The sequence below is a fragment of the Lingula anatina genome, chromosome 2 (genome assembly GCF_051362555.1).
Source record: "Lingula anatina isolate TDL-2025a chromosome 2, LinAna3.0, whole genome shotgun sequence".
In the NCBI taxonomy this organism is placed as follows: domain Eukaryota; kingdom Metazoa; phylum Brachiopoda; class Lingulata; order Lingulida; family Lingulidae; genus Lingula; species Lingula anatina.
This window is the reverse complement of record NC_141768.1, coordinates 20,908,613-20,923,368: the sequence shown is the minus strand read 5'-3', so window position 1 is coordinate 20,923,368 and position 14,756 is coordinate 20,908,613. Positions and strand designations below refer to the sequence as shown.

The 14,756-nt window shown below is 35.1% G+C and overlaps 3 protein-coding genes across 10 annotated transcripts in view; 1 reads left to right on the top strand and 2 right to left on the bottom strand.

Annotated features, from left to right (window-relative positions):
* Positions 1-171: 171 nt before the first annotated feature.
* LOC106160315 (UDP-glucuronosyltransferase 1A9) lies at positions 172-2,671 on the bottom strand. The gene is made up of 2 exons (XM_013536867.2): positions 2,484-2,671; positions 172-2,150 (listed from the first exon to the last, which is right to left on the bottom strand). Exon 2 carries the CDS (start codon positions 2,127-2,129, stop codon positions 519-521), a length of 1,611 nt encoding a protein of 536 aa, XP_013392321.2. The 5' UTR covers positions 2,130-2,150; positions 2,484-2,671; the 3' UTR covers positions 172-518.
* Positions 2,672-2,726: 55 nt separating this feature from the next.
* On the top strand, positions 2,727-10,995 carry LOC106154029 (CCA tRNA nucleotidyltransferase 1, mitochondrial-like). Of its 5 annotated transcripts, none has more exons than XM_087003045.1 (9): positions 2,727-2,903; positions 3,221-3,400; positions 5,183-5,423; positions 6,296-6,425; positions 6,692-6,818; positions 7,635-7,720; positions 8,167-8,274; positions 8,575-8,687; positions 9,552-10,995. In XM_087003045.1, the coding sequence occupies exons 2-9, from the start codon at positions 3,249-3,251 to the stop codon at positions 9,963-9,965; spliced, it is 1,371 nt and encodes a 456-aa protein (XP_086859171.1). In that variant the 5' UTR covers positions 2,727-2,903; positions 3,221-3,248; the 3' UTR covers positions 9,966-10,995. The 5 variants fall into 5 exon arrangements, with proteins under 5 accessions (XP_086859171.1, XP_086859172.1, XP_086859175.1 ...); XM_087003046.1 differs by having other exon boundaries at positions 2,750-2,903; positions 3,232-3,400; XM_087003049.1 differs by having other exon boundaries at positions 2,810-2,903; positions 3,246-3,400.
* A 218-nt stretch (positions 10,996-11,213) lies between these two features.
* The window catches only part of LOC106160327 (protein PALS1), a 35,323-nt gene continuing 31,780 nt past the window's right edge, over positions 11,214-14,756 (bottom strand). For all 4 annotated transcript variants that reach the window (XM_013536878.3, XM_013536880.3, XM_013536883.3 and 1 more), the window contains 3 exons: positions 13,528-13,730; positions 13,157-13,267; positions 11,214-12,667 (listed from right to left, as the gene is read on the bottom strand). In XM_013536878.3, the coding sequence (XP_013392332.2) occupies positions 12,488-12,667; positions 13,157-13,267; positions 13,528-13,730 (494 nt within the window). In that variant the 3' untranslated portion in view covers positions 11,214-12,487. The remainder of the gene's footprint in view (positions 12,668-13,156; positions 13,268-13,527; positions 13,731-14,756) is intronic.

Below are 14,756 nucleotides of genomic sequence, written 5' to 3'. Positions count from 1 at the left end.
TGAATTGCTGTTGTTTCTTTTATAATATATATTCAACGTTTTGCAACAGAGCAGTGTCCCTTTAAACAAGGGTTTAATAATTTTTCCAATGTAGAAATTGACGTATTCCCATTGTGGGGTTAGACGAAGGGGGAATAATCATTCAAACTGATGTAAGATTAAGGAACTAAATGAAATCTTCATGTAATTTGTTATTCATGATGGTGAAGCAAGCTACCTATTACTTATATAATATTCTTATATAACTGCAAAAAAGTCAACATCTAGCATAAGAGTGACAAAAGGTTTAGCCATTTGTGGGGGTTTGACACATAGAAAAATACATTTACATCTTTTCTTTCTAGCATCTTACATAAATTGTATAGACAAGCATTCACCTGTGAAAATCCAAGATTAAAAACACTCCAAAAGTACAAGCTATCCATACTATAGCAGAAACTGGAATATTCAAATAAATATGCCATGATTTAAATACATTACTTGCATGATTCTGTTTCACTTGCTAACTAAAATATAGGTCAATCATTTTTGCTTGCCACTTTCATTTTATCTCTGACTGTCATGTTAGAGAAAAATCTACTACAGATATAAAGAGGCATAGGTAAAAGCATCAAACATATCACAACTACCAGTATCACGTCAACAGAATAATATTGATACCAAGACATATGGTTTAGTTTAGACTGTAAATGCATAGCTCCTTTGGCTGCAATAGCAGAGTTTATAACGGATAGTATTTTCTGTCCGTGACCTTCTAAACTAAGTCTTAAAATCTTAGATGCTTTCTTTGCATTTTCTGCATACACAGTATTATTCAGTACTGTCAATAATTCTGAGTGCAGGCTGTCAGCTGTCAGTGTTGACACTTCCAGATATGTCCCCATTTTCAAGCGGTCAGTCAACTTCTTGGCCTGATGGGGCTGGTCAGCAATTAAAGGAATGGTCAAGACAGGGACACCATGATATACTGCTTCAAACATAGACCCTGCTCCTGCATGAGTTACAAACAGTTTTGTTTTAGGATTTGAGAGCAATTCTCTTTGAGGAAGCCACTTCACTATCATTGTATTTTTACCGTGTTCACTTGGGAAATCATCAAGATCATTTGTGTCAGGTATGTGTCTCCATATGACTTTACATGGTAACAGTGCTAAAGCCTTAGCGAATAGATTACCCCACTGGATGTCATAGCGGGTTCGAGATCCCATGCTCACAATGACCAAGCCCTCCTTTTCCTCAACATCTTGAAGAAACAAAGTCACCTCTTTTTCTAAAGGTCTAGATCCAGTATTAAAAAATCCACCGATGAAAGCCATATTTGGAAGCACTGGGCTTGGATACTCTATTGAAAAATCGGTGTTGTAAATTCTATAGGCAGCTCCATGGTTAACAAGATCTGTTAAAGTTACATCAGTAAGATTACAGTACTCCAACAATTCCCTAAACGGATTTAAAAAGTAGCCTCTGAAAATATAGTTTTGAATGGGTTGAAGAAAATATTGAAAGACCGAGTTCTGCACTCTTTCCATCAATGTCATTTGATCACTGAATGGCATATCAACACCAGGTAGGTATGGGGTGTGAGGCAAATCCCAAACAGACCTGTGACTACCTGGCACCATATCAACAGTCACATATGGAATATCAAGATAGGTAGCTAAAATACTCCCACACACTGCCAGACTGTCTGTTATAACCAAGTCGGCTTTTAGATTCTTGATGTGTTTCAAAGAGCCAGTTGACATGAATAATGCCTTACAGTGGCTAAACTCGTGTGACATTCTATAATGAAGCTGCTTTGTAGGGCTCTCTTTCCTGATATTGTCAATAGAATCGGATGTATCACAAGATTGGAATGAATGTTCCATCTCGAATTCTGGAGTGGTGTATTTGATCAAATGGACTTTATTTTTAAAGTTCTTGGCATAAGGGTTATATGGTCCAGCATATCTGCTTGGTGCTATGAAATAAACCTCGTGTCCTTTGTCAACAAGGAATCCTGCTAGAAACTCAAGGTTTAAGAGGTGGGATCCCCAACACTGTCCAAATGGTTTGATCAAGATTTTCCCACCCTGAGCTAAAGTGACTACCATCACAGCTATCAGGAACTTCATGGGTTGTGCCTGCATGGTGATGTCTTCAGTTTTTATCTGGAAATAAATATAATGAGAATAAATTGAGATATCTGCTATCACCCCAGTATCCAACACGTACTAGCACACATAGTTAATACATATTAACTTGATAAGTTGATTAGGTCCTTTTACTTCTTTAATTAAATTACTAATACATTGATATGGATAATTCTTCACAATTTACCAAGATGTTTTGCCAATCAATACTTTTCCTTTTATCAAACATAAAATTAATGTACTTCAAAAGGGTTAAGAGACATATGGATAACAGTGGTGTGCTGCAATCAGACCACTAGATCCATGCTTTTTTGCCACTTATACTATCATATTGTACTTTAGTGTTTTTACCCATTCTAAACGATGTGAATTCACTTTCAATAAGTCCCACCCCAGAAAGCTTTGTAAGGGGACATCCACTAGGCGACAGCTTAGCGTGGGATACACTGGAGGCAGCTTTATCTGAGCTCTGGTTAGTCGGGGCCGTCTAGCCCAAGCGTGGGATAGTGCTCTGCGGGATAGAAAAAAAAGTATCCCGCAGAGCACTTTCTTAATAGAGTTAGGGGATTCTTTTTTGTCAGTGCTTATAATGATTAGAGGATTATATGTAATACAGCGATGTTCAATGGTGCGCAAAGTTGTATTTTATCAAAATTAAGACAAAACAATTGCTTAACTTCTTATTTACTGCGGGGCAGCAGAAAATGGCTGCGCCCTTGATGAACACTCGTTGGGCAATCTCGGTTAGTTGAAGGGACTGTTTTGTATAAGGTAGGATGTGATATGTTGCATCATCCCCTTGTAGGTACTTGACATTTGTTGAAGAACGTGTATACAGCAAAATACTGGAGATATAAATGAGTTAAATACAAAATCGTTTTCTCTGCTCTCCACTCGACAGTTTAAGTCAAATACGTAAAGTTAAACATTGGAACGTCTCAAGTTCTTGAGCACTAAGGATGATCAGGATTGATGACAGTGTCATCGCCTCTAGATGAGAGAAATTTCAGAATTAGGCTATGAAGTACTCTCTGTAAGTCGCATTTTTTCATCATAGACATAGTATTTAAACTGACGTACATGCACAGTATAATTACAGGTTTCATCGTTCAGGATATGTTTTGGACTGCCACAGGTGTGTCGAGACTATTTCCCAGAACAACACAGATTTTCAAAAGTTGGTCAAGAATTGCATCATATTCACAGCTGTCTAACTTCAAGAAAAAAGGGAAACTCAAGACTATGAAAATAGATACACCAGAATTCAGGTAAAATTTGCTGTTTTTGATAAGATACAGAGCTGTCATACTAAAATGCACATTACAGCGCAGTGCACTATAGAGAATTACTCCGGACACAGGGAACTGTTATTTGCAATAAAACATTGTGATATAAAGGCAAAACATATTGCTATTTACAGTCTGCCACATTAGCCACTGGTTCTACACCTGCAACCAGTAAAATTTGTTTGGAACAGCAGATTTTTTTATTAGAATATGTAAATTTAGGGGTCTGACATGGCACTTAGAGCGCATTCTCAACGAATTAAGCCAAGCTTTACAAAGCCGGTGACCTAAAAATGGCGGACGTATATGAAAGAAAAACTGCCTAATCTTTTAATAGTCTCTCCGCCTCCCCACACGTCGTCCCTGCGGGGTACAGTAATTAAATCGCGTCTCCGTTTGCCATGCGGAAGCTACCTGAGAAATATTAAGTGCGCATGCTCATCAGTTAAACTTGTGGTGAAGAAAGCATGGCGGCTGAAGGCGATCGAAGGAAAAAAGCTCTTCTGTTCTATTATCTTTGAAAACAGAGACGAAAAAGGAATAATTTGGCCCGTAGAGCAGCAATGAATCGACTATCTACGGAGATAATATCACCAGAGATATTCACGGAAATATTAATGTTCGGAGCCGAGATTTAATTAGGCCTACTGTACCCCGCAGGGACGACGTGTGGGGAGGCGTGTGAGAGGCGGAGAGACTATTAAAAGATTAGGCGGTTTTTCTTTCATGTACGTCCGCCATTTTTAGGTCACCGGCTTTGTAAAGCTTGGCTTAATTCGTTGAGAATGCGCTCTTAGACTTTTCTATATGTTATCAAGAACTTTTGGTTTGATTTCATTTTTTTTCTGAAATGTCGCTGGTGTATGATGATTCTAAAAAAAATGTATGACAAAATTATCAATGCAGTTGGAGAAAATGCCCCGTCTTATTGAAATTTTTATTCAGATCTACGAAGAAAAGTGGTCGACAAGTCCAGTAAGCTGAAAAGTTAAAGGGATAATAACTCTTCGTTTCGACCAAAAAATGAATTTTCCTGGAGTAAACAACAATTTTTCCATACTTACCAATGATTAATGAATCCATTTTTACATTTAAAGTTAGTCCCTGGTTTTTTTCTAAAAAGTTTGGTTTTTTGTTAAAATCTCTTAAGAGATTTTAACAGAGTATAGCCATCAGTGGAGGTCACGTGGTCTAAAGACAAGCTCGGATATCAGAATAATTCCTTTAACTGCCGTTTTTGTGGTAAAACAGAATATATTATATTTCTATGAGTTATTCACAATGTTTTATTGTAAAATATAGATCTCATACGAAGAGTTATTATCCCTTTAATGGCACAGACTATAGATGATAAGTACCGTTGTTCCAACTCATTACAATTTGTTTATGAATCGTTGGGTCATCTACCATTTTAAAACTCAAGAAGAGTTATATGCTAGTAATATATATTATTTTTGTATCACCTTACTTTCTTTGAAATGCCCGTTTCCTGTGTTTTCTCATCTGGACATTTTGATTATGATATTAGGTATTGGAAATTTTTATTTGAGGGTTCATATCATTTTAAAGGTCTGACTTGGGAAAGCTAAGTGGCTTTGCAGAATATTTAGATATAAAAATATGACTTTTAAACACTATCATATGTGTAAAGTATACCTTCGATAAGTACAGTATTGAATACTCTTACAAAGAAAGTTCAAGTACTTACAGATTTTGTCAAATAACCTACATACAGTTAACCTTACCTGTTTACTTTTTCTCTAGGGCTCTTTTCACACCTGAGCTACTCAAACTAGAATCTTTATTTAAAAGTTACCAGTATGAGCTGCGTATAGCTGGAGGAGCAGTGAGAGACCTGCTGATGGGAAAGACTCCACATGATGTGGACTTTGCTACCACCGCTACACCAGAGGAAATGAAAACTATGTTTGAAAAGGAAAAAATTAGAATGATTAATGCAAAAGGAGAAGAACACGGGACCATAACTGCAAGAATCAATGACAAGGTCAGCTTTTTTTTTTTTTTTTTTTTTAATGATGAAATATGGATCTGTGTAAACCAAAACTCTGCCTTTACCATTCTAATCTGTACAGGCCTCCTTGGCTGGTTAGTGGTGCCCATGGCCAGTTGAAGTAACATCTATCCTGGGTTTGTAGCAACCAATCAGAGTGTTCCTTACTTACAGCACCTAAGAAAGCTATTAGGCATGCATTGGGCATTAAACTTTTCTTGGAAATTTCAAGGCCTTTCATCAGCAAGGTATACCAGATCTAAAACAAGTTAAAATCTTTAATATTTTTTTTGCTGCCAAAGGTCATCATTTTTTAACTTTGCAAAATCAAGATTCATAAGCCTGTGTATGCATGGAGTCTTCTATGTTTATAGTTACCGGTATGAGTCGTTCTCATACTGGAGAGAGAGACTGATGAATTTCATGTGTGAAAATAAAGATTTGAAATAAAACTATCAGCTTCAAGTAGTTGGTGATACCAGTACATGGGTAACATCTGAAGTACAAAAAAGAGCCTTTAAACAGAGAATGAAATTATAAGAATTGTTAGTTAGGAGTAGGAGAAATTATTTTGTTTACATGTCAAAAAATGTTTTGGGAACTATGTTAGTGTATGGAAGCTTTGTGAAATTGTAAGTATTTAGATTTATTCTGTATTTTTTTGGTTGCTGTTGCTAATGTGCAGTATATTTTAATGACATAAAATTTTGACTTTTGTTACTTGCAAAAAAATGTTTTCACAAATATATTGGTCTGCATGTTTGTTTGCTTAACTGGAGGAATTTTTTTTATAAATATGTGATAGAATTAGAAATAATTTTAGAGATATGATTTCACATAACAGTATTATAATTTTTTCAATCCAGGAAAATTATGAAGTGACCACCCTGCGTATAGATGTGGTGACAGATGGACGTCGTGCTAAAGTGGAATTCACCAGAGACTGGCAACTTGATGCCAACAGGAGAGATCTTACTGTTAATTCAATGTTCTTAGGTTATTTTTTAAAAATAGTTTTAGCACTAATGACTTATTTATTACAAAAAACATATGTAAGGGATTACATGTTGCATTCAATACAATGCTTGGGAATACATATATTTTTGTTAAAATGTAGCAACTACTAACTAAATCCCATTGAGATTCAACATCAATGTCCAGGTTTTGAATTTTAGTTAAACTTAAATTTTATGGAAGTCAAGTTAAACGCAGACTGTCCTATATGTTTTACATGTTCTCTTGAGTTAATTATTTTGATTTAGGTTTTGATGGAACATTGTATGATTACTTCAATGGCAAGGAAGATTTAGAGCAAAGGAGAGTGAAGTTTGTAGGAAATGCAGAGGAGAGAATTCAGGAAGATTATTTACGGATACTTAGATACTTCAGGTAGGGCCATGGGGTCTGATTGTGCCTATTCAGTCTTTTTTTTTCATGAATTTCACCGAGAATAGATTTAGTCTGTGCTTTATAATACAAGTTACATAATTTGTTAGCTGAACTAGATTCTCTATGAGAACCACTTTTTGAACCAGATATGAGGTCCAAATTAAACCAATTGCCCGAGACAAAATTTTTAAGAAGTTCGATGGTGATAGCATTGTTAAATTATGACCTCAGCTTATACAAGTGAGGCTAATATCTGGTCCAGTGGGGTTAAACTTAAATACAACTTAAGATGCGTTTTCATTCTCGTTAAAAATGTGTGTGTGTGTGTGTGTGTGTGTGTGTGTGTGTGTGTGTGTGTGTTGATAATATTGAATATTGACAATTTAACAAATAATCTGCTTACACTATCAGGCGTTAAGATGCTAGCAGTTGAAAATGTTTAAATTGATGTTTATTTTGGTAATTAAATTTTGATTTTGTTAAATACATATTTAGGGATCATCCATTTGTATCATCATTTTCACAAGTCTACAAACCCTACACTGGAGGTGCAGGGGTTAATACCCTCTGTGCATATCTGAAAAATAATAGAAATGATGCCAAATTGCTGTGAAAGATCATCATTTTTAACTTTCACTGTTACTTTCTGAAGGGGAGGAAGGGATCTGTTAAAAATCTACTCTCTGATTGACTTGATAAAATGGATGATTGACTCCTTATTGGTCATAGTGCCATAATAATTTTGGTGGAATTATAATAACAGTATATTTTGTATTGTATACCCTCTCCATGTTAAGACACTTATTTTTATTGAAGGTTCTTTGGACGGATAGCTACAGATCCAAACTGTCATTTGGTTGAAACATTAGAGGCAATAAAAAACAATGGGCATGGTCTAAAAGGTACATTTATCCTCATATTTTGAGCAGCAACTTGTTATGAAGAGAAATGTTGAGTTGAAAGATGTTTTTTCTTCAGGTTATTTTTCATTTTTACTAGACAGGTATTGAACTTTACAGAGGCAGTTATTTTTGTAAACCACAGTAGGGACCTGTTTGACAAAGCCTGTGTTATCTGACAACACCTCCTTCTTTGTTATATCTCAAATGCTAGTAGATTAAGACTGACTTTGTTACACCTGCTCTGTACCTGCTATATACAGACTCTGCTTTCCATATGTCAGCACCTATTGTTGAGATGATAAGCGCTGAAATTTTTGAAAATTCTTTTTCAACGCTTTAACTGTCCTTTCTGCCCAGATGTCATTGCATCTGCTTCTCTGAATTTTTTTTCATATGTCTGTGTATGAGCTATCTTCAATGTCTAGGGCATGTACTTTTTTTTGTAGGAATTTCTGGAGAGCGCATTTGGACAGAACTACAGAAAATAGTTGTTGGTAATCATGCACCAAGTATAATGGGAGTCATGGCTGATCTTGGCCTTCTGCAATATATGGGTAAGGAATGTATAGTTTACAAATATTATAAATCTGTTTATATTTATACATTTCATGCCAATTTGTAATTTGATTTGTTTTTAGCTCATCATTATTTAGTTCTTAGTTATAAAATGATTAAAGCGGGTGATATAATGAGAATGTTGCAACATTTTCAGTATCACATTATCTCAGATTTAAGTTTTTTTTTATTTCTTTCTTTTAATGAAGCATAGCAAAATGATAATTTTTCAGCCTGCTTTCTTACAAGGCATAGAAAATTGATTTATATTTACTTCCAAATGCATTTTCTGATTGCAGGGCTCCCTTTAGACTGTAACCTAGAGGAATTCAAAAATGTGTATGCTAGCGCAAAAGAATTGGACCCAAAGCCAATGACCATGGTAACAGCTCTTCTTCATAAGGAGGAAGATGTAAGAAAAATGATACATGGTTTTTATATATTGATAAATTACAGTTATTAAGAAACATTTTTGGTTATTCCATGCTTTAAGCAATCATCATTGTTACCTTGGCATGTCTTTCTTATTGTTTTAGTCAAAATGCAAAATAGAGAGGCATAATTTGTAGAACATTTTTCTAAGATATTTGTGAATTTATGGCAATTTTTACCTACAACAAGGATGTTTTCCCTCCCATTTGTTTGTTTGTCTGTATGCAGCATCATGCAAAAAGTCATTGACAGATTTTGATGAAGTTTTCAGGATAGGTCACAAATAGACAAAGAAAGAAATAATCGCATATTTTGGGGGTGATATGAATTACCATTGATACACAAACAGTGATCATTACGTCTTGACCTTTTTTAATTGTACATGTCACAGACATTGTGACCTGACCAAGTAGTGCAAGAACCTCTCTGCTCCTGGGTAATGGCCAAACTGTAAACAATGGAAGAGCGCATTCAGAAAAAGATGATCCGCTGACTAAATATGGCTGACCCTACTTTAAAAGCAATGCTGCTGATTTCCGATTGTCTCCCCACCTCCACATCCGCCATTAAATGGCTTAAAACCTTGGCTCTGGGATTTAATTGTAAGGCCCCTGCAGCAACGGTGGGTGAGGAGGCAGAGAGACCATCATGGAATTAGTGGCATTACTTTTGAAGTGGGGGCAGAGGGGGAGAAGTAGTTGGCAGATCAGTTAGTACTCAGATCATCTGTTCTGAATGTGCCCTAATAGATAGATTGATGGCCTTGCCAGTGCAAAAGAAAGAAAACTAATAAACTAGCTGTAAAGTGACCTGACCTCCTACACTTATTTAATTATGTTTTCAGATTTATCAATTTAGAGAAAGAGTCAAGTTTTCAAATGATGATCTGGGCATAGCACTGTTTGTTCAGAAGCATCGTGGAGATCAGAACACCCAAGATAAAATCTATTACTGCAAGGAATTGCTCTGTGACACAGAAGGAAGTGTGGTGAAAACAAAAGAAAAGATATGTGAACTTCTTAAGTACTTTGGTAATAAAGAACTTCTATCGCAGCCTGATGATTGGAATATACCCAGATTTCCTGTGCATGGACAGTTTTTAGTTAAGATGGGATTGAAGAAACGAGAAATTGCAGTTACGCTTGCAGCTCTGAGAAAACTGTGGAAAGAGAGTGGTTTTACACTGTCACAGGATGAGCTTCTGGAACATGCTGAAAAAATGGTGAAGGATGGTGATTCCTCCCAGTCCAAGACCTGATCAGCTTTCTTAATTCTCATGTTATTTATGTACAGTCATTGTCTGTATTTTTTTAAAGTTTACATTTTTCTGCACTAAGTATTTTGTGTCAGAAAAAATAGCTGATTATAATGAATGATTTTATGGTAATCCCTAAAAGTTAACTTTTTCGTTATCACTTTTACAAGTCAAAACGTTCTAGATATTAGAAACATTACATGTACATATACATATGGGAGAAGGTTTTTTCTGAAATATCCAGCTCTGTTTAAACTGTTTTATGCAACCTGAAATAATTTCATTCTTCAGGTGACTGCCAGATATAATCAGCTTACGTAATAAACTACTCAAAATTCTGATGTAAGTTGGACGTTTTCATTTAAAATTGATTTTGTAGACAGTTGGGTGACTATACTCAAGTCCAAATTGGGCTTCAGAGAAAAAAATCACTAATTTCAATTATTTGGAGTTCAGATCAGTCGCATCTTTTAGGGCTATCAAATGTACTAGAGAGATTTATTGATATGTTTATCTCTCCAATTCAATTTTGACTTCTTGACTTGCTGATATTGTGAAAAAGAATGTTTTCTTTATTTCTTGTGCTTTTGCTCACAATTCAGAATAAATAAAATGTAATCTATCTAGATGTGTATTATGGTGCCAGGATTCCTGGCTGAGGATTTACCACCATTAGGCTAGAAAAAGTAAGAAATTGGTTTGGGAAAAGCATATTTCAGGTAGACTCAATTTATGTTCATCATGTCTTAGAAAATAGAAGGTACATTTATTAATAGCAGTACAACATATACACTCTAAGCTAAGGTTTCTGATGTATTTTTTGATGTTGTAGTGGAGGACTCCTTTGGATGTAATTTTTTGGTAGTCTAGTGAACTAATTTACACTGTTGACTGAGCGAACTGAAGAAACTCATGATATTAAGAGGACTTTATCTTTATGCAGGTGTGCACTGGACACTATCCTGTGACCATTATAGGATTAATAGACTTTACATTTTGTGGTATTTGTACATAGTAATTTCACTGATGTGAATGTGTTTGACTCCGTTTTAATGACAGTCAAAAGTCAGTAATCAGTTTTAGCAATTTACCAAGGGTGTACCATTGCAAAATTATGGAAGAACATCAAACTAAAGATCATTGAACTGGAAACAACCTGACCTGCAAGCTTCTCTATCGCAATCACTATGAATGAATTTTTTCATTAATACAAATTATGCATGCCACATTTTAATTTAAAACATCAACTCGTTTTCTTTAATATATGTATATTTGTTATTATTTAAGTTACAAATGATATGTACAAATCTGTACAAGACTGGATCAGCAGTTCATAATTTTGTTCACTTCAATGACAATGGTAAAAGATAAAACTATTCAAAATACTATATAAAGAGGCGATGAAGTTTAAATTCAACAACAAATTTTCTTTGGAAAAAAAAAAAACATTTTGTATATGTTAGTTTATGATCTATTGTCAATTACAGGGAGAATAAATCCCAATCCCACGCTTTCCAGAAGTAAATAAGTGCATGAAAAAAATATATCTTTGATTTACCACTCGAGGGTGGTAAAATTCACAATCATGATCAGAATCTACATGGCTCAATACTGTACATAACATACATTTTTTTTTCTGGACTGCTTATAAAAATATGAATGTGACATTAAAAATTCTGAAGCTATATTATAATTGAGTACAAAGCACTTGTGGTGATTTAGTTTGTGCATGTTCAGTTAGTGCATGATTTGCTGACAGAATGCAGGCAAATTCCAAATATGTAACAACGCCTTTCAAATATCTTTCATTTGTCGGAGAAATTGCACATAAAATCTTCAGATATTTCATCCCGTAATTGGAAATACTTTTACATGGTGTGCAACACAAAGATGATGCGGCTGACTAGATATGTTCCTGGAGCCTGAGTTAGTGAAAAGTTGGTGTTTCATTTCAAATCTTGCACTACTACTGAATATGTTATCATATAAATAAATGGGCTTATTAAAATTTGCATTAAAAGGGAACAAGAAAGATACGTGGTCCTGATGCTGCTTCACCATCTCAAGCCTGAACATGCCTGGTTCCCAGTGTGTGTGTGTCACTCTTTGTCAACTGGATCATTACAGTCTTACTTCACACAGGTTCACTCTAAATTACAGGTGCTGGAATACAGTGCACAACTGTGATAAAAATATAAACCAATTCCTTTGGCAAACCAAGATGGAACCATCTTCAGAAGGACTGATCACCTTTCTGCTTTCAAAGTCATATACAACATAAATGGTACAGCAACCAAGAGTTTTCTTGTTGCACTCTAATTTGTTACTTTACATAAAATATACTCTCTTTTTTTACTAAGGCTTTAAAAGTTTCATATAAATTCAAATCGGAGGTGCAAGGTATGACAGCTTAAAATATTAAGCTATTGGCTAAAATATGGAGTCTTCTCCATAAGAACCCTAAAAATTGTATTCCTGTTTCTCCATTGAATGCCAGTCTAGAAATCTAAGCTGCCCTGCCTGTATTATGAATTGAGCCACATGGCTGGCACCCACTGTGGTTCTTCTTCCAATCGATTGATCTCTTGTAACATTTCATCATATGCTTTGTCCATGTCCATATTAACAATAACATAGTCAAAGTAATGACCATAATCATTCTCCATCTCACGTCCTCTTTCTATAATCTCCTTCAATTCATCTTCCTGGAAATGGGAGAAAATTATAATTTAGGCGCAAGAAGCATGTAATGAACACAAGTCACTTTGAAAAAAGGACATATGCCACCGTGATGACTTTTAAGCCTTCAAATTAAAACAGTAATTTTGCTCTGGCAAATCTTGGTGGATCATGAACTCTAAGATAGTTTGTTTAAAATAAAGCATAGAGAATGAAAAAATAAAGCTTCATTTGTCAATAGCTTTAGAAAAATTAACTGAGATTCACCAGCCCATAATCTGTCTTCTGACATTCAGACTTCATCGGGGAGATGAAGACTGTGATAGGTTTCATTATTATCGTTGACAAATGAATATATTTGTTTACTAAAGAACATAACTTTTCAAAAGCCGTTTAACATATGTTATGGAGTCTTTTTAGAACAGGACAGCTTGAAAGCTTCATAATTTCCAAATTTTCACCTATTTATATATATATATACAATTTCAAATTTTACATTCAAACAGAACACTTACTGTTGCATGATGGCCATTTTTGGCAAGATTCTGACGTAAAAGTTCCAGATATGGGGGCGATATGAATACAACATACGGCTTCAGATCAGAATTCTTCAAAATCCGTAAAGACTGAAAATAACCAAATATAAATAAGCTGTACATCAAAGACTTTCTCGTATGAAAATCTTAGTCTTCTGTCTATAAAAATCAAATGGATGATAGACTAACATCTATAGTTTCAAAGACTCATCTCATTAGTCCCATGTTCTAACACTACACTGGACATACTATATGTCAAAGGAGCTTTACTTACAGCTAATACACAGACTAGAACAAGTTGTGTCAGGGTGACCCCTGCTACCTAGAATGGTGCGTATTTGATACTCTACCTGTGGTTGGAGATTAAGAACACAGATCTTTCCTTCACTGACAACATTCCTTATTGCTTCTATACTGGTGCCGTACAGGTTGTTCTCATACTCCCCATGCTCCACGAACCTACTCCCCATGATGTCTGCCTCGAACACATGCCTCGGCACAAAGTGGTAGTCTTTCCCATTCACCTCACTGTCACGTCGTGGACGACTGGTATCTAAAGAAAAACAAGGCAGCAAAGCTGTCAAATGTACAGACAAAAAACAGAAAATAAAGATGCAAAAAAGGTCATTTTGTCAATTTTGATGCAATAATAAATAATGCTTATAATAGCACTGTCAGTCAACACTGAATTTTAATCTTGCACAACAGGTAACATGGTCAATAACAGGAGCAGACCCAGAGATATTTTCTGACAGTATTACAAAGTATCTATGTTGATCCATCCTCCATTTTGATGGTCTTCCAACAGAAAAAAATAGATACCAGTCAATATAAACTTAATAACCTGACTGTCTTCCGGAAGACCCAGAAGATGGTCTCAATCCACCCCTTCAATAAGATTACAGTTTCAGGACCATGAGAGTTCAAATTCACATGATGAAAGTCTCAATATTTGAAAAATGATGACAGTGCATAAAATAATATTACATAATGTTTAAAGACATAAAAAACAATACAACTGCTTATGTAGCAATACAGAAAATGTGCAGAGCCCCAGGCAGATGAGTGTTAAAAGTCACAAATGCAAGTGTTTGAGAAAAAATTATAAAGGAAAACAACAAAACTAGAAAAGCACTTTGAGAGTGCAGACCTCTGCCAAGGCAGCAATTGTTGATTATTATTGATAATTGATTGATCATTGATCCGGACCACCACCAAAAATTAATCATTGTCCTCTTTGGCCCACTTCCGACAGTTCCTGAAAATTTCTGCAAAATCGGTCCATAACTTTTTTGTGTTATGTGGATGACAGACAAACAGGGGTGAAAATATAACCGCCTTGGCAAAGCTTGTGGTAAATATAATTCCAATGAAGATGCTATTCAAACTTTTAATCTTCCAGTTTGATATATATATATATATATATATATATATATATATATATATATATATATATATATTTAAAACTTATTTGCAATATTAAACAAAATTTACCTGCATAATTATCACTGCTTCCTTATTATTAATCTAGCAGAGAGCTTTACCTTTGGGAGTTTACAGGGAAATATCAACAAGTGTG

Coding starts and splice junctions, on each gene's coding strand:
- LOC106160315 (XM_013536867.2), bottom strand. CDS start 2,129: ATGCAGGCACAACCCATGAAGTTCCTGATAGCTGTGATGGTAGTCACT.
- LOC106154029 (XM_087003045.1), top strand. CDS start 3,249: ATGTTTTGGACTGCCACAGGTGTGTCGAGACTATTTCCCAGAACAACA. Junction 7,721..8,166: donor CAATGGGCATGGTCTAAAAG/GTACATTTATCC, acceptor TTTTTTTTGTAG/GAATTTCTGGAGAGCGCATT. Junction 8,275..8,574: donor TGGCCTTCTGCAATATATGG/GTAAGGAATGTA, acceptor TTCTGATTGCAG/GGCTCCCTTTAGACTGTAAC.